Here is a 27,774-nt window from a genome sequence, read left to right as displayed (position 1 = left end):
GTTGATTTAACAGCCTCCACTCTTCAGGGAAGAATCAACGAGGTTTGGAAACGTAGCTGCAGGGAGTTCCTCCCATTCATCTCAGAAGTGTATTAAAACTCCATAACTTTATCTCTTAGGCACATTCAGACTCATGTTCATGTGTTGGTGTTTTGTGCTTTTTCTTTTTTTTTAAGTATACACTGAACACTTTTTGCATTCTGTTTGGCTTTTTGTGTGTCTTTGATTTGATTTTGATTTGATTTAGTTTGCATAAATTAAAAACGAATTTAAAAAAAAAATCAGTACAGTGAAGGGAGAGGCAAAAAAAAAAACAAGTGGGCTTATTTGAAGCCTCCACCCGATAATGCTAAAAATGTAGTTATAGGAAATACAAAGTTTACAAAATAATATCGCTACATAAAAATAATGGAAACAAATAACAGCAAAAACATTAAAGTCAATATAAAAGCGAAAGGATATGAGTATGGTGATGGATGAGAGTGTATATGCATATATTGCAGTTATGAAACAAAAGTTAAATATTTTTTTAACCACCTTTTCAAGCATTTAATAGAGGAACAGTTTTTTTGTCAGATGGGAGAGGCTGTTCCATAATTTGGTACCCCCGTATCGAATTGAAAATTGACCTCTGCGGGTGAGAAAGGATAAGATAAGGATAAATTAGATTATAATATATAGTTTGAAGACGGTTTGGGCTGACTAGATTATTAGCCTTCTTTATTATACCAATAGATTTATTTTTTTATTTTTTTTGCTAATAACCCAGTCCGTATGATCTCCAATTCAAATTCTCATCAACAAGGATTCCCAAAAATCTTGCAGACGGCACTCAAGTCATCTCCACAGACTCTATTATAATTTTAGATGAATCCTTAGAATATACTGAAGATGACAAAATTAGATTTTTATTTTTTTTTAAATATTTAAAGATAGTTTATTTAATCTAAACCATGCAACTTAGCAGTTAAACCAACATTAGCATCCTTAATCAGTGAACTGAAATTTGAATGAGAGAGAACCAGGGTTTTGTCATCAGCAAACATTATTGGGAGAAAGGATATTTGAGACATTTGACAGGTCATTAATATAGATAAGGAATAATAATGGTCCAAGAATAGACGCTTGTGGAACCCCACACAGTAGTCTAGCTTTGTTGGAATAGCAACCATTTATGCAAACAAACTCTTCTATCGGTGGTCATTTTTTAACCATTTGCATGAAGTATCATGAAAATCATATTTGTGCCGTTTTTCCAGTCATATATGATGGTTAGCGGTATCAAAAGCCTTTGAGAAGTTAATGAAAATACTGCAGGCAAATTAATTTTTTAGAGTGCACAGGTAACTTTGTCAATCAGGTGAACTAAGACCATGTAAGTAGAGTGTTTTTTCCAGAAACCATACTGGTATTTATAAAGAATTGAATTGGAATTTAGATGAAAAAGAATCCTTTTGTATATAATTTTTCTAATATTTTTGAAAAACATAGCAAGATAGATATGGGTCTATAGTTATTAAAACAACATGGATCATCTGCTTTAAACAGAGTAATAACTTTGGCAACTTTTAAATCCTCTGGTACAATGCCTGAGACAAAGACAGAGAAAAGATATAGAGAAGTGGTTTCAGTATTGACTGTTTAACCTGTTTAACAAGGAATGGAGAAATATTGTCATGACCAGCCAAAGATAGTTTTAGTTCACCAATTATGTCAATTATGTTATATATAGATTTATATATGTGTAAAAAAGTAACTACAGTAAAGCGTATTGAGAAAATCCCCAGTGAGGGAATCTAATTTATTATTAAAGAGGTTTATATTGAAATTGATCCTAAAATACCCTCATCGCTTATCAAATCAAGATCAATCAAAATGGTTTCAGAGATCATCCCTTATTTTAAATTCATAGTCATCATATATAAACCGAGATACTCCGCCTCCAGATCTATTCTGTCTTCCACAGTGTTACCGAATTGTATTTAGGTAATTCAAAGATTTCTTTAGAGACCTCTGTTAGCCATGTTTCTGATAAAGCAGTAAAAGAAAATGTGTGTTTCAGTGAAGATAAATAATGGATAAATCTATCGTAGTTGCTAGGAAGACTTCTTGTATTCAGACGAAGGTGGAAGATATATTAGGAGGTATAAAAACACAAAGGTCATTAAACTGAGATTCATTCTAATAACCACAGAGATTAGATGCATCAAATGATGAAAGAAAATTATGGAAGGATCAAAGGGGTTAAAGGTCTGGTCCATAAAATCGAATTATTTATTTTTTGTGATCCATAGTGTGTGTAAAAAAATGTAAAACTGATGAGTGAACTGTCTAAATTGCTAATGCTGGAGGTTATTTGGTCAAATTGAGCATTGGTCTTCCTTTTGTCGTGGTGGGTTTTGGGTGGGTGGATGAACAATAAGTTTTGTCGTATCTCAAATATGCGGTCACCTCTCTCACGAGCGGCCTTCATCGCTGGGAGCAGTTCCTTCTGCTTTTGTCAGGACGCCCCCAGGTTTTTAGCTTTATATAAGAACAGAAAGTTTGTCCTTCAACCGCAGAAATCTGACTACAATGGCTCGGGGCTTTTCTGATGCTGTTGTTGACTTTCCAGTCCAGTTCTATTTTCAAGTGATCCAGTTGTAGTTTTTCACTGAATAGTTGCCTCATTTTTTTCTTCAGATTCAGACACCTTTTCTTTTCCAGAATCCATAATGCCCTCCACAACAATATTATGACGTCTTGACTGGTCCTCCAGACATTCTGACTTGTCTGAGATTGAGGTCAAGCTTTTGCAAATTGTGTCCAAATCTGCCTTAGTTCCCACTGCAGTTCTTGGACCAAGTTTTACATGAGAATTTAAAATCATCAAAATCCTTTTGAGTCATTTCTAGACTCACTTTGAGATCATAGACTTGCTTTGACAGATCATCAATCCTCCTGTTTGAGGAATCAACTATGATCTGTACACAAGTCTTGAAGCTTTTTTCCTGTTGTTCAAGCAAAGTTTTATAGAAATCCTTTTGCTGGTCCAACAATTCACACACTTTGAGCCATTGTGACAGATTCCTCAGTGGTGTTGTTAGAAGCTTTGGTTTGGTTTGATCTTCAAGGCCTTTTAGGCCCAAAGTTTAGTAGTGTAGGGCCAGAAACCTCCACATTATCCCAATAATGTCCACAATTTAGCTGCAAATAGTTGGTGAGACTCTTCTTACTTCAATCAGCAACAGAGTTTCTGAGTATTACGCAGGATTCCTCAGATTATTGTTGGATAGAAAACCAGCCGCATGCATGCAGCTCAACAGCTCCACAGCAGGCGGCCATACTTAAGGCTTTGCTGTTATCATTGACAGGTTGTTTTTTTTTAATACAGCTGTTAACAGTTGCTTAGATTCATGTTCTGTGGCATTGTTACTTCATTTACATCAGTAATGTATAAATTTGCAAGTAACTTCCTTGACCTGTAAATGTGTTCTCAATTTCTGTACTTATGCACTGTGGGTGCTTGCGCAACCGAGGACTCGCGTTATCCCCAGGAAATAACGTTTGTGTTATTTAAGTTTCTGGGCCAGCCTCGTGTAAACCGACAAACAAAAGCAAATATTTACAGGAAACTATGTTGAGCACACGCGGAAGGTAGAGGTCTAAAACTGTATGTACATTGTGATATCAGCCAAAATAGGATCTGTCCTGCTGAGCTTTTTCAGCACCGTAAACCTGAAGAGCGTATTAGTTTGACTTGGGCTACAGTCACTAGCACCAGGTCTTGTGCACACTGATCGTGTTTCGGGCTCGAAAGCAAACACTATTCCTTTTACATCTACAAATCTGTGAAATATTGATCAGTGTGGTGATTACCTCCCAAGATCACATTTCTTTACCGTCACGCCAACAAGGTTTTGTGATCTTTGGTAAAAATTCTTCTTTGCCGACACTCACGAGTTCGACTTGTTTGTTTACCTCTTGGCCTGCTTTATCCCCATGGATATAACGCTCTCTCCAATGTAAGCATCAGGCGTAAACACACAAACAGAAGGAAACTAAGTAAACACCTCTGCACAAAAACTGTATAATCACGTATGTTACCGAAATTAACAATCTAAATAGGATCTGACTTCAGTAAAACAACATTCAGAATTCAATTCAATACAACATTCAGCCCATGTGTATTTTTGGTTTGGTTGTGGTTGAGTTGCTTTGTCAAGGTGTTGTATTGAAGATTGGCAGTGAGCTCAGACCTCAGCGTATACCCTATTTTATTTGGTCAGAGAATAGAAGTTTTGAGTTTGTTTAATTTTTAATCAAATAATCAAACGTATTAAACCACTTTGATAACTATATGGTCACATTGCTGTTATTGTGTATAAAGCTTGTTTATGTCCCATTTCTGAAATGTGATTGTAGATGTAGAAAGACTCAAAGTTCTCTGTTAAATTTAAGTGGACAGAAAAATCCCTGTGAAAATCAACTCTTCGAAACGAATTAACTGCTGTTGATGAGTTTCGATTTACCCTTTTAAATTTTGGGACTGTAACAGTTTGATTAGGCCTCCTGGATGGTTGATGGCTTGGTCAGGTACCTGTCTTTAAACAGCATCACTGCAACAATTGGAACCTAATCTAGTCCCACATCCGCAACAATACGGATCATCTTTTGGACCAAACTTCCACTATTCTGTGATAGACTGATTAGTCGAGCACTGCCCATTTAGGTGGCATTTAAATACTGTTACACTAAACTGCACCCAGTTTGTGATCTTTGATGAAACTCTGCTTGACTTATGTTGGACTCGGGCTCCTGCTAGTACAAAGCCAATATGTGTACGCCCCCAGTCCTGCGTGTTCTTTTAAAGAGGCAATAGCAGAAGATGTCAGTCTTCAAGATGTTTATTTAACAGCCGCAGAATAATCAGTGTTGCAGAGCTCTGGGTCCAGACTATGTTTCCCTGACCGCAACAGAGTATGTGTCAGTTCACGAAGTCTGACCTCCTGACTCTCCCTGACCCAGTCTTCTTATAGTACAGGAACCAAAAAGTAACGTGTGGTGACGTGTCCTTTGTTGTTTGGTCGAGGTGGTGGTTGTCTTCCTTCACACGCGACAGCAGTTTGTTCCTGTTTATGACTCAAAGAACAACAGTATGTGACCCCAAAGGTCACAGACCTCCCCCTGTGACCTTTTGGTTTGGCCCAGCAGTGTCATTCTCATTCACAAACACAGCCTTTTGTCTACACCTTAGGATTAATAGTTGATAATACGACTTTATATATAAGTAATATGATATGGCATACCTACATGTTGTATTATTGTGACCATAGCCTAGCACAGAATAGCACACTTACCCGACAAGTTTGATTAGTTTTCTTACCTTTTGGCTTACTTTATCCTCTGGATATAACGCTCTGTTATATAAAGTATGGAGGCAGCCTTCTGTAAACGGACATAAGCACACTTTCACCTTACGGAGTGGTCTCGATAGGATCTGTCCCCAGGGGAAACGCTCTTCAGAACTGCCCATGTGAAGCTCTGTTAATGCTGTGTTGGCTTGTCATATGGAGCGCCATAATGAGCTGAACAGTTGATTTAGGTGACATGGGCGTGTTGCAGAAGTGTTCAATCAAATCACGTGGTCTTCTTCAGCAGTTTGAGTGTGCAGCCTTGTGGCACTTGGAATGGGAAAGTAAGAGAGTGTTGAGGCACTTATTCTCAATGGATTTTCCATGATCCACTAAATATGTGTATGTTATACGTATGTGTTGAATTGATATATGTACTTTACAACCTAAAAGGCAGATTGACTCAGGTTCTGTCTAATCACAAACATGAGTTGTTTTAGCTTTTTTTGTCATTTGAATTTTAGACAGAGAGACAGACAGAAACAAAGACCATTCACGCTCTCATTCACACCTAAGGGCAATTTGTAGAAGCACTGATTAACATGTCTTTGGATGGTGGGGGTGATACCCAGGAAACTACGATTCAGTTTAAAGAATAACTTTACAACACGTTCTCATCTCCTCTCCCATGTTTTCTAGCCCGCACAAGCTCAGTGACCGTAGTGTAGTTTCACGTGGGCTCCTCGGCTCTCGCTTTCAGGGCGGCGACGCCAGTGCGAAGTCAAACAAACTTACGTACGAGCCAGCGCGTCCCGCCACGCTCATTGGTCCGCGGAGCGGCGACTCGGCTACGTCAGCAGCGTCCCATTCGCTATAACGCGAGGCAGCACGTTGAGCTGTCGGCGCTACGGCTTTGTCGTAACTTACTCACATTGCCACACTTACAAACACGTTAGTTTGTTACTTGTGGCTGAAAGGCAGCTGCGATGGACCACATTAAGGATGGATGGTTTACGGAGTCGTGCACGCTATGGCCGGGGCAAGCCATGAGCCTCCAGGTGGAAGAGGTCCTGTACCACAAGAAGTCCCAATTTCAGGATGTTATGGTTTTCAAGAGGTGAGTACTTCCAGCTCCATAACTTGGCTAATGTTGCTTCGCTATTAGCTCCAGTGTATTAGCACTGAATGAGCAACTCGAGGCTCGTTTCTTCAGCTGCAGAGACGTGAGTTTTCCCATTTTGCCTCAGATCAGTAGGCGACGTTAGTAAGAATAACATAAACATGAATGGCTGTTTTTTTTAATTTTTTTTTTATTATTATTATTATTATTTTTTTAATGAATGGTAGCAAACATGTGCCACACATCTGCCTCTTTTTCGGGTTATGTAAACAGTAGCTTCAGGGTGTATTCGCTTTCAATTGTGCCTCATATTTTGCTGTGACACCCCCTTTCAGTAAAACCTACGGGAACGTCCTGGTGCTGGATGGAGTGATCCAGTGCACGGAGAGAGATGAGTTTGCCTATCAGGAGATGATCGCCAACCTGCCCCTGTGCAGCCATCCCTGCCCTAAGAAGGTATCACTGACATCCTGGGAAGTTTCTGGGAAGCTGCAGTATGAACACATCCAGGATGAGTGGTGTTTCCTGTCTTGACAGTCAGCATTGGGTTTCTTTTTCCTTTTTGTTTTACAGGTCCTGATTATTGGAGGTGGAGACGGCGGTGTGCTCAGGGAGGTGGCGAAGAATCAGCTGGTGGAGTCTGTGATTCTGTGCGAGATAGATGAGGTCGGAACAGCGACGCCGATTACGCTTTTGGCTTCTCGCATCAATGTTTTTCCAAGTAACGCCAGCTCACGTCGGTGTCGATGTTGTCTGCTTTGTAGGACGTCATTAACGTATCGAAGAAGTACCTCCCGGGGATGGCCCAAGGCTTTTTCAGTCCCAAGCTCACCCTCCATATTGGAGACGGCTTTGAATTCATGAAGCAGAACCAGGATGCCTTTGACATCATCATAACAGATTCCTCAGACCCAGTTGGTAGGTTTCTTCTTTTTTTTTTTCCTTTTTTTTTAATTGTTACAGTTGTCTTGGCTCCATTTGTTTGGAGGCAATCCCATTCTGAAATCTGTTTTTGTTGCAGGACCTGCTGAGAGTTTGTTCAAGGAGTCTTACTACCAGCTGATGAAGGCAGCGTTGACAAGCGGTGGAATTCTTTGTTCCCAGGGTGAGCCTTTGGTTTTGCAATAAAAGTTAAAAAAAAAAAAAAAAAAAAATTAAATGCTGACGAGTAAAATGCAGATTTAAGTCAAAGTCATAACTGTGCTATTAAATGACAATTTCCACATGAATTTCAAACACTGATTGTTATTTTTGCGTCATTTATGTACTCCTTTTGGAAATGTTATGTTCCCATTTATATACTCAGTCCTCCAGCTTCTTTAGGATGGAACAGTTGCAACAAAAAGTAGTCAGGAGATGAACATGCTCTTGTGTCAATTTGACAGGAGAGTGTCAGTGGCTCCATTTGGAGTTGATAAAGGAGATGCGAACCTTCTGCAAGACCCTATTCCCTGTGGTGGACTATGCCTACAGCACCATCCCCACTTATCCCAGCGGCCAAATTGGATTCATGCTCTGCAGTAAAAACCCTGTAAGTGCACTTGTCATTCTCCATTTGTCGTCCACCGAACACCTGATTGTTGTTCGATTGCCTATAAACTGCACCAGCTTGTTGTAAAACCGTTCCTCACAGCAAAATAACTTGTCCACTTTTCCTCTGTGATCAGTAATGTATGTCAAGTTACTGAAGTTCCTCTTCACTTTCTGATTAGGAAACAAATTTCAAGGAACCGGTGAAAGCACTGTCAAAAGAGGAAATGGAAAGTATGAACCTTAAATATTACAACCCTGAAATTCACAAAGCATCGTTTGTCCTCCCCGAGTTTGCAAGAAAGGTAAAGTTGTGTGTAATTCATTTTTGATATTTGATTCGCATACATCACACAGGTGAGAGCATTTTAAAACGTTTCGCTCTTTCTGCTGGACTATTGACAGGTTCTCAGTGAAGCATGACCTGCAACAACAGACCGCCATGTTCATCCCTGTACCTGGCCCTCAGACCACAGATACACCATCTTTTCTCCACCTCCTCGACTTAGTTCAGCATCACCCAAGAGAGTAACCAAGCGGTAGGAACTTGCTGAGTTATTCAGAGAAAATGTTCGTTCAATTCAGTGTTTCCTTCCTTCAGTCTTACACGCTCTTGGTGTTTTATTTATTTGTCTGACGTACACAGTACTGCATTTCTACTCTGTAATTGTCTTATCAGCGTTTCGTGAAGAGCAGTTTGATGGGCCGGGCTGAGCGGGAAGAGCATTGTCATCAAACCTGACCTCATTGTCAAACAGTATACTGTTTTATTTGATTCACTGTATCCTCACAATTTGCAATATATTACATACCATATAGAGTGTATACTGTATATATGTAATGTATTGCTGCACATTTATTCATAATGTTCAATATCAGTTTGTGATCATAGGAAAATACGCAGCTGCCATCAGTCATGACTGTGTATTCATAATGCAGATGTTTCTGCTACATGAACCCTATAGTGCCTGAAATTGGTTGTGTGTTGTTGAAAAAAGAAAAGTTGTTCTGCATCGATCATAATGAACCAGGCAAATTATCCTTTTAAAATATCACCAACTTACAATTAAATAAATCTAACTGATGTTTCACCGCCAATTTGATATGAAAGACATGTTAGGGTCTTAGAATAAGTACAAATGAAGTTGTAATCGAGCTTTGCAACGCAAGAAATGTCTTTTTAAGATGTGAATTCATTATGCAATCATAACTCTTAGTATTGGGTACTGACCACTGGTAGTAAGTTTGAACTACAGGATGCTGTTGATTTTTCTCCCAATGAAGATCTGATGTTTCAGTGTGGTTTATTTTTTTTGTCGATCTAAAGTCAAATATCGGAAGTTTGACTTATTTGTTAGTTCAATCCACATTGAATCTTTGTTGAGACGTAGGATCATACCCGAGCAATGAATTTGTGTTTTTATAAGAATTATGAGCTGTAATAAATTGGTAACACAAAATGGATATTTGTAATCTGTGTGCATACGTTTCTTTACTTTACACAAAGACACGCAATGAAACCAAGACACAAGACTTCGCTTTATGTCTTTTTGCAGTTTTTTTTTGTTCTATTTCTGAGGGAGTGGTTATTTGATAGCATGAAAAATTATTCTGTGCTTGTTTCTCTCTTGCTGCTGGATAATGAAAAAAGTGGCAGCTTTTCCAAGGTCTCTATTCAACAGTCCAAAACCTGTCTGAAAATTTGGAGCTAATCGTCACCTTGTTTTAGTATCACTTTCCAACCAAATGCACCTTTTAATGTTGTTTTTCAGCTCCTGCTCACTGCAAATGATTAAATACAGTCTTGTCGGGGCTGGTGTGAGCAATGGTGTAGTCTGATCTGAATGTAGTTTCAATATTCAGGCACAAGGTGGCAGTCTTGAATGTGTTATATTTAGGTCAGTCTCAGCCCTTTTAATGCAAAAAAAATACTCCATTTAAATTATACAGTTCGGATTATTTGAACTAAAAGCCCCTTGGTGGCAATAAATTGTTCCGTTTTTTTGCGGTTTCAAGTGTGTGCAGCATTGTTGCTGTTCAGTTGCATCAACCCAAATTATTGTTGCGCAAGACCTCTGTCCTCACTGGTTTTCTACTGAACTGACGTGCATACAACAGGGCCGTGCCTTATTGTCATACTTGCTTCACAGTGAGTTATGGTGGCTGGACTTTTAGCTGCACTAGAAGGTTGCTGGAGTTCATTCTGTATTATAGGAAATGAAGCATAACTGTCACATTAAACAATTATCCATTCATATTTAATAAGATGTTTGTGTATTTTAATGATAAAAGGAGTACTGCAGAAAGAGAACTTGGTGCACAACGTTTAAAATGTTTCCTGTGTCGTGAAATAGACAGATATGTCCAGATGTTCAGACTCATCTGTTGATTAGATAACAGTAATCCAGTCTTCAGATGATCTGTGAGTCAGTGTTCCTCATTGATCCCTCTCAGATAGTCAATGAGGTGGAGCTGGACCATACTACAGTGAGTGTAGTGAAAATGGAGACTTCCACGCACATTAGTACAATCTGGGAGCACAAATATCAGTCGTCATGCTGACGTTTTTTACTGTTTGAAGTCTCTTGCAGTATTGGCTGCAGATACCTTTAAGGCGGCCAGTTGTCGTAGATTCTTCAAACACACTGAATTGCCAATATAACCGCTTCAACGCTCAGCTAATCTTTGGATTGGCTTTGGGCCTTCTTCAGATCAGAAGAAAATACCCCAAAAACTGTTCTGAAAGCATGACGAATCCATTTGCACATATCAAACGAGGCACATTGGAACATAAGTACTGTATGTTCCCTGCCAGTTAGTTGCACAACAGTGAAACCAGTAAACTGTTAATTGTGCTATTTCAGCGATGTGTCTCTGATGTTTAGCTGCAGCTCCTGAAACACTTTAAACAATTTATTCTCAGACAAGAACATATATTTTATGCTGTAATCAGCTCTCCATAGTCAGTTTTGGTGAGAACTTTATAACACATAAACTATAGTTAGTGATGCTATTTATATGATGTTAATGTGTCAAATTTAAAGAAGGGTCTCAATGTAAGTTGACACGTGTTGACCAAACTGTAATAATTTGTAGTTTATCTTGACAGTTTATCTCTTAACATATAACACTCTCCAGGGCAATATCCAAACAACTCTATAGGAAAGTTTTGGCTGAGAAAAAAAAAGGGTGTAATTCCCTTTTTTTTTCTCATTTTGAATGCACAGCTGGAAACATTTTCTCACAGGCTGAATCCAAACTATTGACTAAACTATATAAACTATAGTCGATATTGTAAGGCAGCTACAGCCTACAATATATCTTAGGGTAAATCATACTCTGTCATTGTTACTTACAAGATGAGATTCAAGACATTAATACAATTTTTCTATGAATAAATCAAGTCAAAATACAATTAAACCGCTTTTACAAACATCTTTATTTGACGAGCAGTGCTAGTAAACTCATTTATCAGTTTTTTTTTTCTCCAAACCTGCCTTTAGTATCTATTATTCTGAACGTAAGGACATAATTTAGTTTTGAAATGATAAAAGTAGGTAACTTTTTTAAAATCTACCAAAAAAACAAACATTTTAAATGTCAATCAAAGTTAACCCTCCGCTCCATTTCACATCAAAGCTCTAACTCCCTTTATGTTTTTTTTAACAACTGTGTTTACTCCTTTAGATTGGTGATGTGCATTTCCTGGAGACACTTCCTTGAGTCTACAGGAGTGTCAGACCGTTCAATTGTAATCTGCAGGTGTCAAAGAGGCACACTAAAGCACTGTGACAGGAGTCAGATGTTGCATGGAGTGGCGTGTCAAACACTGACCTGTGTTGGTAGTATAAGATGAGCCAGCTTGTGTTCAATTTGAATTTCTTTTCGACTTTTTTGATTGCTGCTAATGGGAAATGTGACCATTTTATTTTGAACGTTTAAGTACGGTTAGAGTACATCTGCTGATATCACACAGTTGATTAATTGCTCAATTTTCCATCCACCTGTCTAAAAGGTGTTATTTGAGACTGTCTATCATAACTACCATCACTTTAGTTGATGTCAAAACCCGGTTGTGGCTCTCTGACGTCGCCGTGCGTTGCACATGTTCGCTCCTCGTGAATCACATGAATGCAAACACCTCACAATTTGTCAAAGAGGTTAACTTTGAAATGGCTCCATTTGTTGAATCCTGACCCCTTCATCTCCCCCTCCTCTTTCTTGCTCACGCACACACACCCCCAACAACATTCACACGTACACCCCTCACCCTCCGTCACACACCCACCACCCTCTACGTCAGTGGGAGACGAAGGGGTGGGGGTGGGAGGTGGGGGGGGAGAGAGAGAGGTGTATAAAACAGTGAGGGACTTTGGAGGTAGAGCAGAAGAAACATCTGTGGTCTCCAAATCTTGTGAGCAGCTGCCACCACTTTCTCCATCACTCTCCTTCTGGATCTCTGGCTGTAGTCTGAGCTGCTCAGAGTCTCTCACACTCACTCAGTCACACACTGCTATCTGTGAACCTTCTGCTCCTGTGACTGCAGCCCTGGTCTGTCACCTGCACTCCTGTCACAGCATGCAGCTCCTGGTGGTGTTAGCAGCTCTGATGGGGGTCGTGCTCAGTGTTAGAGCAGCTGCCGTGATTCCTATGGAGGATAGGAGCCCCATCCATTTGAACAGGGTGAGTAGATAATATGTTTTCTGGATTTCAACTGTTATTATTGCTGCATTTCTGCAATTTTATTGTAGGAAAACAGTTTGAATAATGTGTTGTTGTTGTTGTTGTTTTTAAAGAATGATTGAACTTACAATATAAATTGCTTTTGGTTACACAATTATGTAGTGTGATATTTCTAATACGCATTTGAAAATATCTTAAAGGAAGTTGATTTAGTTTTTAATTAGTCTTGTCAGTACCTACAATCTTAATCAAAACACTAACACATGATAATTCCAGAGGACTTCTCAGTAAGATGTTAAAAATTCACTTTTTCCATGATCTGCTGTCCCTTGAATAATATTTTCTCTTCTCTTTGTTTCTTGGTCAGGAGCTGAACAAAGAGCGCAAGGAGCTGATTCTAAAGCTGGTGTCGGGCTTGTTGGACGGAGCTCTGGACACCAACATGCTGCCGGGGGAAGCGGCACCTATGGATCTCGAGGAGCCGCTGGAGTCTCGCCTGGAGGAGAGGGCTGTCTATAACAGGCTATCACTGCCTCAGCGTGACCGCAAAGCCCCCTGTAAAAACTTCTTCTGGAAAACTTTCACCTCCTGCTAACAGTGCCCCAAACACACCACCTGGCTCTGCCTGCCTCCTGCACTCCTTCCCTCCCAGCTCTACATGAACTGTAGTACTCTTCAGCTGTACTGTCATCCACACCTGTCAGACATGCAGCATCGATGGACTTCACAGAGACTTCCAGAGAGTCTGTTTAACTATTAATTATTTATGTATACAATGTATGTATTTATGTATGTAACAGTTTCTTTTAGGTTTGACAATAAAGCATGGATATAATGTTTGACATGGTAACAGTCAATTGCTTTTGCAAATTGTTAAAAAAAAAAAAGGTCATATTTTTCACCTGCTTCTACAATATAAATGCAAAGTCAGATTTCTTGCAAAATCCATGGCTGTATTTTTTTATTGTGACTTACAACGCTGACTAAAATTGTGAAAAATGTTTGAGGGTTTGAGAATATATTTTTATCCTCGTAAACAGCAAACAGTGGACACGCAATTCTTTACCTTCTTCATTAAGAGCCAAAACAATCAGGGTTTTTTTTTTAATGTTGAAATCACAGGCTCTTTCTAGTCCTTCTAGTTTATGGGCTAAAATATAATAATACGCAAGTAAGAAGAAAAAAATCTGCTCCTACATTCTAAAAAAGAAACGAAAAAGTAGAATAAAAGTGCCACAATTTGATTCTTAAATTATCAGCTGAATTTAAAAACTACACAGTAACGGAACTAAGTCAAAAATAATAATGTTGTGCCTTTATGCTTTACAAATATAAATACATATAAAAAATATAGGTCTGTAATGAAAATGAATTGTACATGTATTTTGTATTAGTTGCCAGTCAGTGATCCTTACTAATTCCTGGTTAGGGAGTAGCTTCAGTGACTTACCGCAGGTCGTTAAACATGTCAGTAAAATAGGAAAGTAAATAAATCAGAAGCTTTCCCCCCATATCCACTCAGTGCTGTTATTTGAAGTCGGTAGCAGTTTCAGTACAAGCAGCCTGGAAAGTGGAAAACTGCTGTAGAATAAAACAGTGAGAAGATTTTAACATAAAGATCAGGGGGGGGGGGATTTCTTTTGTTGATATTAATCTGACCTCACTGTTTGATAAAGAAAGCACAGACTGGGTTTCTATTGCAAGTTGAGATAACAAAGTGTTCCCTGTGTGCCAAAATCAACACGACTTATAATTCTTGCAGACAACAAGAGCCTGAGTTTGGCTACTGGCTTCTCGCTCCTCATTCAGTCTCATTACAATTACTCCACACTCTCAGAGCCCTTCTGGCATGTATGACTGCTGTGTTATGTGTGTGTCTGTTAACCACTTGTGAGAGAGAAAGTGGAGCGGGTGCCGGCCACCATCAAATATTGAGTTCAACCTGGGCCCACAGCCTCTATTACTGAACTGATGAATTTCCCTTGGTAAATTACATGCAGGTGAAATGTCCTGCTGTTCCAGAATAAATAGTGGTTGTTTTTGTTGTAGTTGTGAGTAAATGACCAATCATACAACTGAGCAAAAAAATAACAAATGTTTTGCATTTAGCGGAGGACTGTTGAATAATGGAAGCTAATGTCTAATACTCATGAGGGTAATTTCAGAACATTATTTACAGTCTCTACAGTGAATTAATGTCGCAAAACTTTTTGGAACAACTTTCTTGTACACTAACTCCTTCACTGACTTTACTGTGACGTCTCTTTTTCATTTTGTCTTCTTGCTATGGGCTGGTTGATCATGTCGAAGCCGTTTTTGTGTGAATGACTAAACTGCCAATAAAAAGCTTAAGTTAGATGGAGAACAAAAAACGTTCATTCATATGTAGCAAAGCTCTGTCTAAATATGAGGAAGATTAATATAATTTTTGTACTTTTTTTGTGTTCTTGTTAATGTCTGCGAGTAGAAAATAGTGTAGTGTAGAAAAGTTCAAACTAAATACATACAATTAACCCCAACTATTTAAAGTTTTCTTCCAGCTGCAGTTAATGCCCAATGCTTTGCTGAAGCTTGGAAATGGCCAATCAATGAAAGACTCACATTGAAATGTATGAATTCTTAAATAACCTTCATTAATGTACCTCTAGCATCTATAGGAAGACTAAACAACCAGAGGCAAAACAAAGCTTTGGAGTAGTTTACATGAACTGCTCTCAACATGTTAATGACTCTTACATGTTTCACAGGTGCAAAGACACGAATGAATATTTTCAGTTTTGATTGAATTTCAGGTAGAACATTAAAAGCTATGGTGATGACACCCCCCCTATTGTTGTTGTGTAAGTCTTTGAGGCAGTTGAAAAGAAAAGCTCTTCAATTGTCCAAGCTCTTGAATTTCAAAGCTGTGTAATTACATGGTACTCACAACTGCCGGGAACTCTGTTCTGTCGCTCCCTTGAACGATGCTGAACAGACAAAGCCTCCTGTGGGCTCCTTGATTACAGTTCATCCTGCAGCATTTGTCATTCTTACGTGATTTAATCAGAGAGAAAAAAAAAATCATCAAAATTACACATTTGTGTACATGAGACTGCCTGATGCTAGTATAAAACTTTTTTTTTTTTTAGAATAAAGAAAAAAGGGGGAAGACTCAAATATCTGATTCTCCTAAAAAAAAAAAAAAAGCATCATCTGACACCAATCAGTATTTCCTGGGCTTGAGATTATAAACACAATACAATTTGATGTCAGTAGAGGTGCTGTCCACTCCTGACTTTCTGCCCCTGGGCTCAAATGAGCATGCAGAGGAGCAACATCAAAGCTGATGCCTGCAAGTGAAGCATTTTATTGGTTTTCCTTTTGATCTTAAGGAAAAGGAAAAGGAGAGCTCAGGCTTAACTGTGTAATTCAAATTTAAATGTGACTTCATATGAGCCGGTGTTTAAAAATAACAAAGACTTAGGTATTGTTGATGCACTTTATAGGAGGAAAAACAACTTCAAAGTGAACCCACCATGGTTACATATGCAGTTGTCAACTTTATGGTATGTGACTATATGTTGTATGATTGGTAAATGGTATCTGGTTATGGCTGTTTCATTGTTAGAGGATATCTATATCTTACTGCAGTGACCATAGATAAGTATACACAACCCAAAATGCATATGCACATAATGTATTAAAACAACTGGGACATTTAGCAAAGAATAATATTCTCATCATTACACAAAAGCTCTCCAGATGGATGTTTGTGTTGAGCTCCATTAATTCATATTTTCATAGCAATAACTGATCTAATTATTATGTGTAATTCCGTTGTAGAACAATTACCATTAAAATGAGCAGTTATAAGGAGCTTTTTAGCATATTTTAGCTCATTGTTTTGGTTTTATGGTGTATGAATTTTCTGTGTGGTTTGTTCCCAACAGTTCATCCGCCTTGTGTCCTGCAGTTTTTAATGCTGAAAGTCAATTGTGTGAGGGGGTAGTAAACATGTTTCTGACCCAGGGTCATAAAACACATCAGTATAGGTACAAAAGTAATTTGACTGTTAAAAGGCTCTTCAATACGTCAAACAGTAAGTAAACGTGTCACATGGCCCAATGTTCAGCACTGATTCAGGTTGCCTTCCGTTCAGTCATGGCTGGATTAACCTCCATGAGGATCCCACAGACTTTGAGACCATCATCAAGTCATTCCCAGATGTTGCCAAAACAGATGCATGCCAAAATTTTCCAGGAGCGTGTGCTGGAAACTTTCATGGTCTGCACGATATAAACTACATTTTTCCCACACACAGTTTCTTAGCGTCACAAACCTTGTTAAATGACTTTATTATCTGAATTTTATCTGACAACGGTCAACAAAAATAAAAGTCCAAAATGGATGAAGCTTTTATTTACTAGGAAGACCTATGTTGCAGAGTCCAGTATCAGATATACTGTGTCAAAGGGGTCGTATTTACAAGAAAAGAGTCCCAGCCCTATCATGTGGTTTTCACAATGTTGTAACTCAAATCTTTCTATAAGCCCAGAGTTCACGAAATGTGACGTGTTTGCCAGCATTTACGGAAAAGGCAGAAGCCATGGAAATTCATATTTCGTTAGATGCTAAGCTAATATTTTGTCATTTTAGTTGTGCAGAATTTTTCTTCATAATTTTAAATAATAGCCTATGTCACAGGAAAATGTTTGTCTTCCCAAAGTCCTCATTGTTTTGCTCCGTAACTTTGCATTTCCTGCAATACATCACCCGCCCGTTAGCTAAATTGTTTACCTGTGTAGCTTCTAGACACCATCCACATGGCTGTTGAATAGCAACAATGTTTTTAGGAGCTCACGAGTCCCATTTGAATGCAGCAAGAGTATGAACTGCTCCACAAAAAAAAGTCATAGTTTATAGCGATAGTGGGCTACATGTTTTCAATAAACCTCTGAGCTTATTGTCCTATTAGCAATCGACCTAAACTGAAGAGATTTTCCTGCTAAATAACTCGTATGTAGTGGTGAACAAAGGACTGATTGTACTGAATAGTGAAGAGCAAATAGAAAAAAGTTTCAGGAGCTACTTGTCATAGCACTAGCATAGCAAACTAATTCACCGATACTCTTAAACCAATTATTTAACCTAGATGTGCAGAATCATTTCGCCATATCATTTTCAAGTATAAACAAAACCAAAGATGTGTTTAAAAAAAAAAAAAGGCATGTCATTGTGCAGGAGTCACGATGTCATGAAGTTTAAGCATTTTGATGTTTTAACTGTTTTGGGTCCACCAAGTTGATTATTTTGAGAACAAATGTGAATAATTAATACTACGCTTTATCTTGAAATAATTTACTGTATTCTGTAAATGTGTTCAGATACATGTGACCCACAAAAACATATTTATACTTTTATAAAATTTTACTTTCATTGTAGGCTGTGTCAGCCTTACAGCCAGCTACGTGATCGCAGTGTTTGTCTCAGCATTTCACAAATGTGTCAGTATGAATTTCTATCCTGCACTAGTGAAAATTTTGAAACTGTTAACATCAAACGGCTCCCTAACCTGCCCCCATTTGACAAGATGGGCCAAATTAACATCCAGCGCTCGGCTGAATGCTTCTGAGGAAAGGTGTGAGCAGGCAAGTTGTGTGGCAATTTCCAGCTGAAAAGGAAAGCTGTGTCCTCTCCTGCGTACAACAAACAATGTTCACCAAGAGATATGCTGAAATAAATGATTTACATAGAAAGAAGGGGATTGTTCTTTTGAAATGAAATATTTCACAGATTTGTTTTACTGATTTGTGTTAACATACTGTTATATATACAAAATATGAGCTGATTCAGTGTGTATCAGAGTAAATTGGAAATATAAAACAGCATAATGCATTCATTTTACATCAAATTGTATACGTGTTTTGTTTGAAAGCAAGAATGGAAGTTCTGTACCGTCCATAGAGGCGTACTTGTACTTTATTAACCCGGCTACTCTGAAGTCAGTGCCTGCAGCAGCCTTATTCATCCTTGTCAGCCAGGCTCAATTTGTTTAGTTGTGACATTTGAGGTTTAGGTCATATCTAGAGCACTGAACAAATGCAGTATGGTTGACTAGCTGAGGCATTATAAAGTCAAATAAATATATAAATAACCATTTTAAAAATGCCGTCCTGGGGGACAGAATATGCCCAGAAGAAATAATGGACCTGTCTGTCTGTGTAGTATGCGCAGCTTTGCATCTCAGTGTTGTGAGATCATTAGTGCCTTTTTAGAAGGGACTGCTTTCTTTTCAGGGGAACGTTCCGTGATCCTGTTATTGATCAGTCACTGCTTTCTGTTTTGAATGAAGATTTCCGCATCGTAAAGATTTTTATGTGTAAACAGATAATATATATATATATATATATATATATATATATATATGCATATTCGGGAATATGGGCTCTTTGACTGCTGAATGATACTAGTTGCAACTGAGCAAAGCATTCTAGCTCACATACAACACACACTGAAGTGTCTCATTTCTCCTAAAGAGTTCCCCTGTTTGGGAGCACCAGTGGGAATGAAGAGATTGTTTTCCCCAGCAAGGCGTAATGATGCCTGATGGCTTATTCAGCCGCCCAGTGCCAGCACTAAAAGCTGATCATTATAGGGCCCTCTGCTCTTTGAGTGCTAAAGCTGTGGCTCAGAAAATGAGCTGTCACCAGCTTGAGGAGGAGATACAGCAAGCTGGTCACAACAGTGACCCTGTTCACTTCGGATGCCACTACTTTGTGTAGCTGGTCAGGTCTGTGGCATGAAAGTAAAGACACAGGGTCACGAGGCTTTTAGGTGACAATGCAAGTAACCTGCAAACTGCAGGTTACTTTTGTTTTGTGAAAAGTAGCAATCTCATCAGTTTAGCATGAGAAAGCTTACCAGTCTAAAATACATAACTAGAATTACTGTAATATAGCAATATGAATGACTAGAATAACTGGAATTATTGTGGTTGTCTTCCTCCGGTAACCAATCAAATTGTAGTTTACATCCATGTTTGTCCAGACTCATATGTAAAAATATGGATGGTCCTGCAAAGAAGTTACCAATTCTAAAATGTGGATGCTTCACACACCTCTTCAACCCATCAGCATAGAAGAGCTATACAATGACCACAGTTTGCAGAGGGACAAGATTGGTGTCAGCAATTCAATATGACAAAATCTAAAATATGGTCACAGTATTCCCCTCATTTCTTGAGTTATGGCTTCGAAAAATGGAAAGTGTTTTGCCTATCTTTTTTAGTTCATGCTTGAGTTTAAATAAACGTTCGTGCCAAATTTAAAGACGTTCAAGGCATTTCTGAGATATCGACTTCACAAGAATGGGACAGATGTGGGGTAACAGAGGCCCTGACCTTAGAACCTTGACCCCTTCAACATCTAATCAGTTCGTCCTTGATACCAAGTGAGTGCCAACTTTAAAGATATTCCCTCAAAGGGTTCATGAGATAATGCATCCACAAGAATGGTATGGATGGATGTGGGGGAAGTGAGGTCCCAATCACCTGTGCGTTTTACCACAAAAATCAAGTCAATTTATGTGTGATGCCAAGAACATTTTTGTGCTGAAATATAAGAAATTCCCTCAAGGCTTTCCTAAGATATCATGTTCACCAGAATTGGCCGATGTGAGGTTTAGAGTGAACTTTGAACTTTAACCCCCAAAAATGAATCAATTCATCCTTGGGACCAAGTGAACGTTTGTGCCAACTTTGAAGGAATTCCCTCAATGTGTTCTCGATATATCACATTCACGAGACTACCAAAAAACATTCTTCATCCGGTTATGGCTATCACTGTTGCAATGGCATACAAATATACACAAAAAAAGTTCACTACTGTGCGATTCTGTGCTAGGTTATGTTTACAATAATACAACATATATATATGCCATATCATATTAATTATATATAGGTCGTATTATCAACTATTAATCCTAAGGGGTAGATGAAAGGCTGTGTTTGTGAATGAAGGTGTAGACAACAGGGTGTGGTTGTGAATGAAGGTGTAGACAACAGGGTGTGGTTGTGAATGAAGGTGTAGACGAACAAGGTGTGGTTGTGAATGAAGGTGTAGTGTTTGTAAATGAGAGTGAGAGTACTGTGCCAAACCAAAAGGTCACAGGAGGGGGTCTGCAACCTGTGGGGTCACATACTGTTGTTCTTTGAGGCATAAACAGGAACAGACGGCTGTCTGGAGGACTCCAGGATGTGAAGGAAGACAACCACCACCTCCTCCAACCAACAAAGGATACATCAATACACATGACTTTTTAGTGGAAGACAACCACCACCTCCTCCAACCAACAAAGGATACATCAATACACATGACTTTTTGGTGGAAGACAACCACCACCTCCTCCAACCAACAAAGGATACATCAATACACATTACTTTTTGGTGTCTGTACTATAAGAAGACTGGGTGAGGGAAAGTCAGGAGCTCAGACTTCGTGAACTGACACATACTCTGTTGCGGTCAGGGAAACATAGTCTGGACCCAGAGCTCTGTAAACTGGTTATTCTGCTGCTGTTAAATAAATATCTTGGAGTCTGACATATTCTCCTATTGCCTCATTAAAGAACACGCAGGACTGGGGGCTGACACATTTTGGTTACTAGCAGGAGCCCAAGTCCAACACTACTGACTATGTTGAAACAACACGAGAGCCAATGCAGCCAAATACAGATTGTCCTTAAAGAAAATCTGTGCAGAGGGCAAGTGTCCTGACACTGGGGTGGCGGGTCAACTTCCAGCACAATAATGACCCAATGCATACAGACAAGACAACACTGAAGTAGCTTCTGTACAAGTCTCTTAACTGCCCGTCAGTGACACAGCCAAAGTCCACAACAGATCTAAAGATAGCAGTTTTGAACCAATGTGACGAAGCTTAACTGGATCTTCTGGAGGGACAGGATAAACTGATGAATCCAAGTTTGCAAAGCCTGTAGAGCAGGGGTGTCAAACATGCGGCCCGCGGGCCGGATGCGGCCCCCCAGGGGGACAAGCTCGGCCCGCCGGATGACTTTGCTAAGTGTGAAAATTACAGAAAGACATGAAATTGCATTTCTATGAGAATATGGAGGTTTATGAGTACAAACGTTTTGTAATTTTTTTTTTTTTTTTTTTTTTTTTTAATCGATCCAGTAATTGCTTCAAAAACAGCGTAAATGCGACGTCTGCTCCGGAGGCAGCAGCGCTCGCTGCTCGCTTTGTGACGCGTTTCACGTCAAATGCGTCACAAAGAGATCCCAGGCAGATAAACAGTGGGCTGATGTCTTGAGTTTTTGCTCTTTAGGTTTCTAGTTTATTGTAGAAAGTACCTTAAAATAGGGTTTATCATCCAAAAACCTTCACCAATGATTTAAACATAGAGAAATATTGTCGTTATGTATGCGTTATTGTGAAGAGAAATTACTCATGAGGCTTGGTTCAAAATCAAAACACATCGGACATTTTATTCTTGCAAGAAGGAGCAACTACATCAAAAGAGAGGTGTGCAGCAACGCTCCCAGATCTCCTCCGTAGGGCAGCTTTCATACAGTGTGACAAAACAGTTGACAGTCACCCCCTTATTCCCTTTGTATCTGCTTTCGTATGGTAATTCACAAGATAAGGACACAGGGGAGTCAATTAGATGTGGAAAGTAAAACAAAAAGGAATCACTTGCAAATAAGAGAGAAAACAGAAGAGACTTTCCGGAGCCACAATGCAAACAAGAGGAAGGGACAAATCTTTTTTTTTTCTCTCCCATCAGTTATTATGCTATGATTTTACTGGTCTGGCCCACTTGAGATCAAAGTGGGCTGTATGTGGCCCCTTAACTAAAATGAGTTTGACACCCCTGCTGTAGAGACTCGAAGAAAACTCAGAACTGTATTGAACTTGAGGACTTAAAACTTGTAAATGAGAGTGTGGTGGCGGGGTGTGGTTAGCTCAGCTGCAGGGGGTAGAGAGGGAAGGTGTAATGAGCACAGCTGAGCCGAATATGAACTGATGAGCACAGCTGAGCTGGATGTGAACTGATGAGCTCTCCCCTATAAAGGGGAGCAGGGAGAAGGAGGAAGGGAGAAGCGGTTGCACATAGACATTGGTGTATGGACTGGGCAAATAAAGGCATTTTATACCCAAAAGTACGACTGAGCGTGTCATCTGTGTCCAGGAGAGACCCCGGTAGCACCAACCTTGCTAGAGAGATTTCAGCTTTTGATTTTTGCAAATATTTCTAAAAATGTGTTTTCACTTGTTATTGTGGGTTAGTGGGTAGATTTGATGTATGCAAAATGTGAAGAAGCCTGAGTATTTTCTGAAGCAACTATTGAGTAAATAAATCGTTTCTTAATTTTTAAAAAGCTTTTCCATTAAGTATTTCCACACAAACTGTTACATTTTAGTTAAGTTAGGCAGCAAGGCAGTTGAGTACTTTTATATTCAGTGAATCAGAGGCATTGCGGTGCGGAGGTGGAGTGGAAACTGGGTGACAATGCAAAACATGTAAAGATTAATTGCTTCAATTGTGCTTCATTGATCAACTGACTGATTCCCTACACTAACAACTAATCTCATCATTATTTGTCTAGACTTTGTCTGTAAAAATGTGTCTTTTGAAAAACAAATTTTAAACCCTTCACCTGCTGTGAGGCTCAAGACTAATTTCCACTGGGGTCAAAGGAGATGAAAAACTGTCAAAGTTAGAACATCACACGAGTTATTTTCAGCAATTATACAACGTAGATCACATGATGAGGAAGGTAATTGGATGTAAAGTACAAACTGTGTTTCAAGAAAGACAAAAATGGTCCGAGTTACTATCACAGTTCATTAGTTTATTTTTCATACTGAGTGTCATGACCAGGGGCCAATCATGTTGATTGTATCATCAGAAGAATAGGACCGCAGAGAAGGAAAAAGCATCACAAGATGATATTGACTGTCTTCTTCAAGCACTGCTATGTGTACAATAAAGGGATTTAATCACAAGGATGACACTCCTGTGATTAGCTACCAAAACTGTCCTTGTTTAGCTCAGCCTTTGCACCTGTAATAGATTTGTTGCCACAGCAGCAGATGAGAAGCTCAAGTAATGTTATTTTCTCCCAGTATGTAGTGCTGCTTTTGACTATTTTCAGGACAATTGGGCCCTTGTGGGATGGCAATACACCTGATTGCAGTTGCTCTAACAACATGAAATCCCCTCATGTCAAATGGTCAGGCCACAATGCAGAGAAAAAAAAAGGGTGGTGTAAGCCATTGAGAACCTAAATGTCACCATGCATTACGGGTGACAGTGATAGTTTTCAGGTATTAATGGCATGTGAAGTCTGAGAGGTCGTGCCATTACTCTTATTGGAAATCCATGTTTACTGTACAGGCCAACCATCATTTTTCTCAAGCCTAACAGACCTGAAAATGTTTAATCAATTATACAAGAAATAACCCCCCATTAATATCACTATCTGAGTTTTTAAGTCATGGCCTGTCGGCACTGTTATATAACTTCATATCAGTGATAAGGGTATGTTTCAAGAAATGAAATATTTACCACTGATCACTTGCAGGCTTACCAAAAAGTTAGTTGAGGTTTGTAGTTTCTTGATTTTGAAGCATTTTCTGAATTGTGACAGTCGTGTTTCTTCTTTTAAGTTGAAAATCCTCAGTTGCCCTTAAATTGTAATTCAGTAGGTTTGTAAAAAGCAAGATCTGTTTGAAACATAATGAAGGAAAACTCAGGGTGGCAGTGAGGCGCCATAATGAAGGAAAGCATTCGGGGGCGAGAGCAGCACCTGTGTGCCATTTCTCATCATTGCTTTCTCACACCGACGTCACTGACTGCTTTACTGCCTCATGGCAGTCCACTGAATTGCTCAAGCTAGAGCCTGTTTGAATTAGCAAGGAAATGACCATATTTGTTATCTGTGAAAAAGAGCCATGCCAGGCCAAATTGAAAGAGTAATGGGCCTGACGCCAGGAATGAAATCCAGCACAAAAGGCTCAGCATCAATTCATCAGGATGCATTCTTGGTGATTAGCATCTGGGGATGCTGGGAACCTACGGTGAACAATAAATTACGCCCTGAACATGTGGGTTTGGCATTTGGGAAACTTAGCAGTAAATGCACCAAGGCAAACACATCCCTTGTTAACACATTTTGTGTATTTTATCATGAAAGAAGACTAATTATTACTTCAAAACCTGTAATCTCTCAGCCGTAAGAATATTTCACCTCAATATTTGTTAACTCAGATGTTGCCTATTCATAGTAACACTGAGTTTCAGGGTTTTTTGAGCAAAGACACTTAATTTGAACAAAAACTCCAACATAATTAAGGACACAGAACATACACTTATCTTTTCAAAAACCTGAAATATGCATCGTTCCCCAGCATGAATCACCACCATTAGACAGATCAGAATGCTAATTTTGTCTTGGTACATCTCTTAGACCCACAAAAATAAGCAGGAAATCCAAGTGTAGTTTGTCAATAAATGAAGGTGATGAACAAATTCCTTATTGGAACAAGGCAGTTTAAATAACAAAAGAAGCCAAAACCAAGGGGAACTATTTTACAACAATGTGTTCAAATTGTTTAATTGTTAACTTAAATATCAGATTATTAAAAATCTGAGAACCACTTGGAAACTTTCCACATCCACAAAATGTATCGCAGAATAAGCTTTGGCTACTGCTCTCAACTGATACAAACAAAGCAAGCTCTGGTCAAGATTTTAAAATTTGTTTCTTAAAAGAAAGACAATCTTTAGATTCCTAAAATCTTTTATTATCATTATGTGAGATCCTTTGGCCTTATTTTTCCTCTTATATCCCTGATTATTCCCATTTATTCCTTGCAGTCATTTACATGTTCCTCCATTCTTATGTATTTCCATCTGAAACCATCCCTAACAAAAGCTCGTGGAGGAGAAAAAATTTAAGTAACACTTAAACAAGAAATCAAAGTGAAACAGTTCCACGTGTATTTTTATTTCATGCCATTTACTGTAATCTCTGCGCCCACGCACAATGTACAAGTACAATGGCAGCGTTAATGGAAACATTAAACTGAACCTGCTGCTCTCTTCAGAACAAAGAGAAATGATAATATATATTAACGACACACAATCAATTCTTCTGCTTTAGCCAGTGAACATCTGGTGCCGGGGCTCCAGTCGAGGCACCTGTTTGTGGTGTGGAAACTGAGTGAGACTCAGGAATTGCTCGAGGCGATGGCATTTAAAAGCTTTTTTTCTCTCTCTATTCTCTGAATAAATGCGCATGATCTTAACAGCAACATTGTACATCTCTGCATTAAAAAGTTGTTAACCTGTCTAGTATTCAGTGTGTGACACAATAGAGACATGTTGGCCTGTCCGTCATTTGCAGCAGGTACTGTGCTGTGAAAGCCAAAACTTCTGCATAACTACAGTGGACAAGCAAATTACAGTGGATTAACTCTACATTGTTCCTTGGTGTTTAACTCAACTGACACATTCAAGTCCTTAATTACAGTTTACAGCCTGTGGGTGTCTGGGACTGCAGTGATTGCAGTCGGTGGAAAGGAGAACGAGGATGAGAGTGAGGATGAAGATGGCAGAGGGATGTCATTGTGAGGGGAGATACACTCACACTAGCATGTCTGATAGTATAATTTGTTCGCACAAGATGTTCAAAGAGATACTGTAGCTTGTAAAAACTGTGGAAGCAGCTTGTTCAGGTCAATGAAGGAGCAGCAGAGAGATGTGTAAATGATGCAAAATCTGAAATAATAAATTCACTTTTCCCTCTCTTCCTTCTCCCAGCATCTGATATGGAACCTATCTAAAATTGTCTCCATACATCTTGTTCACTGCCTTCTGTTGAGTCGCCAGATACAAACAGTCACTGTCCTTTTGTCATTTCAATTGATCTGAAGTGGCCTATTCTTTATTTAATGACTGGCTGACTTCCTATAAAGAAGCACTTCATTACTGCATGGCACAACAAGCTGATGGAACAGTGCTGTGGGCACGCTGTCTGCGGTGCACACATGAACATTCAGGATTTGATCATGCTGAAATCAAAACAGCCGGAGCTTTGTGTCCCTGCACATTTTGAGTGCATGCTCATCTCTGTGTGTAAGCCCATTATCTATGGTACCTGCACAACCGCAACACTGAATCTAGTCAGTGTTTGGCAAATGGCCTTTTTTCGTGACGCACATGTACAATTACTTGCCCTAATATTCATATGTGCTCTCGAAGCCTTTATGATAAATATTTGTGCTTTGAGGATGGGATTCAAAGTCGTTTGATTTATGTCAGCTCTTCGGGTGACTCAGGAGGCCTCCATGTTGAATAATTTTTGTTTTGTTTTTTCATTTTTGTAGTTCACGAAATTGTAAATATCATGAATTAATGGGATCTTTGCCTGAAGGAATCAGTCCCTTTCCAAAGAATTAGTGCCATTTATTATTTGAAGTTATTATACCCATCCCAGTGAAATTGATAGAAATGTGAGGATTCAAGTCGCGAATCAGAAAATGTCCCCGTATCAATCACAAAGGCTGCTGTCATGGCGTGAGCTCTTCCATTGTACACTGTCCTGGTTGATTCCGTTTTTGTCTTCAGATGACATCATCACTTCAGTCAGTTCACCGACTGTCTCATATCTACCTGACTTAGAGAGAGACTACTTTAAAAATTCCAACTTAAATACACTATTGCAAAAATATTGTTGTTCTCTACATAATTTTTTTTATTATAGTGTTTGATTTTATGTTTTTGTTTTTTCAGGATATATATATATCTATATATATATATATAGATAGATATATATATATTTAACTTTGGCATACCTCGAGCATTTTTTTCTGTTGCCAAGGATTCAGAATTCAGTCTTAGGCTTTAATTGTGCTATTCCTCTTTGGTACCATCTGTACTGGATGTTCTCTTCTACTGAATACTACCAAGCTACATCCACCCACAATAAAAGGAAAGGTTTTTCACAACTTAAGGTATGACCTAAAGATGTGAAAGATTCGACCTCAGGGTGTGAAACGGCGATAAAGCTGAGAACCTAGATGGGCATTGGAGGGGAAAGATAAAA

At 39.0% G+C, this 27,774-nt stretch overlaps 3 protein-coding genes across 3 annotated transcripts in view; 2 read left to right on the top strand and 1 right to left on the bottom strand.

The window, feature by feature from the left end:
* The window catches only part of cntn3a.1 (contactin 3a, tandem duplicate 1), a 284,181-nt gene that overhangs the window by 229,365 nt on the left and 27,042 nt on the right, over positions 1-27,774 (bottom strand). The gene's annotated exons all lie outside the window — the stretch shown is intronic.
* On the top strand, positions 6,213-9,447 carry srm (spermidine synthase). Its single transcript, XM_069689019.1, has 8 exons — positions 6,213-6,450; positions 6,789-6,909; positions 7,027-7,119; positions 7,218-7,371; positions 7,475-7,558; positions 7,839-7,984; positions 8,166-8,288; positions 8,389-9,447. The coding sequence occupies exons 1-8, from the start codon at positions 6,320-6,322 to the stop codon at positions 8,404-8,406; spliced, it is 870 nt and encodes a 289-aa protein (XP_069545120.1). The 5' UTR covers positions 6,213-6,319; the 3' UTR covers positions 8,407-9,447.
* sst7 (somatostatin family member 7) lies at positions 12,375-13,614 on the top strand. Its single transcript, XM_069689068.1, has 2 exons — positions 12,375-12,666; positions 13,034-13,614. The coding sequence occupies exons 1-2, from the start codon at positions 12,562-12,564 to the stop codon at positions 13,259-13,261; spliced, it is 333 nt and encodes a 110-aa protein (XP_069545169.1). The 5' UTR covers positions 12,375-12,561; the 3' UTR covers positions 13,262-13,614.

Source organism: Brachyistius frenatus, unplaced genomic scaffold (assembly GCF_029030835.1).
Source record: "Brachyistius frenatus isolate BFR_SWC_R1_liver_20210118 unplaced genomic scaffold, ASM2903083v1 Contig_6, whole genome shotgun sequence".
Classification (NCBI taxonomy): Eukaryota; Metazoa; Chordata; class Actinopteri; family Embiotocidae; genus Brachyistius; species Brachyistius frenatus.
This window is presented reverse-complemented; position numbering and strand designations above follow the sequence as displayed.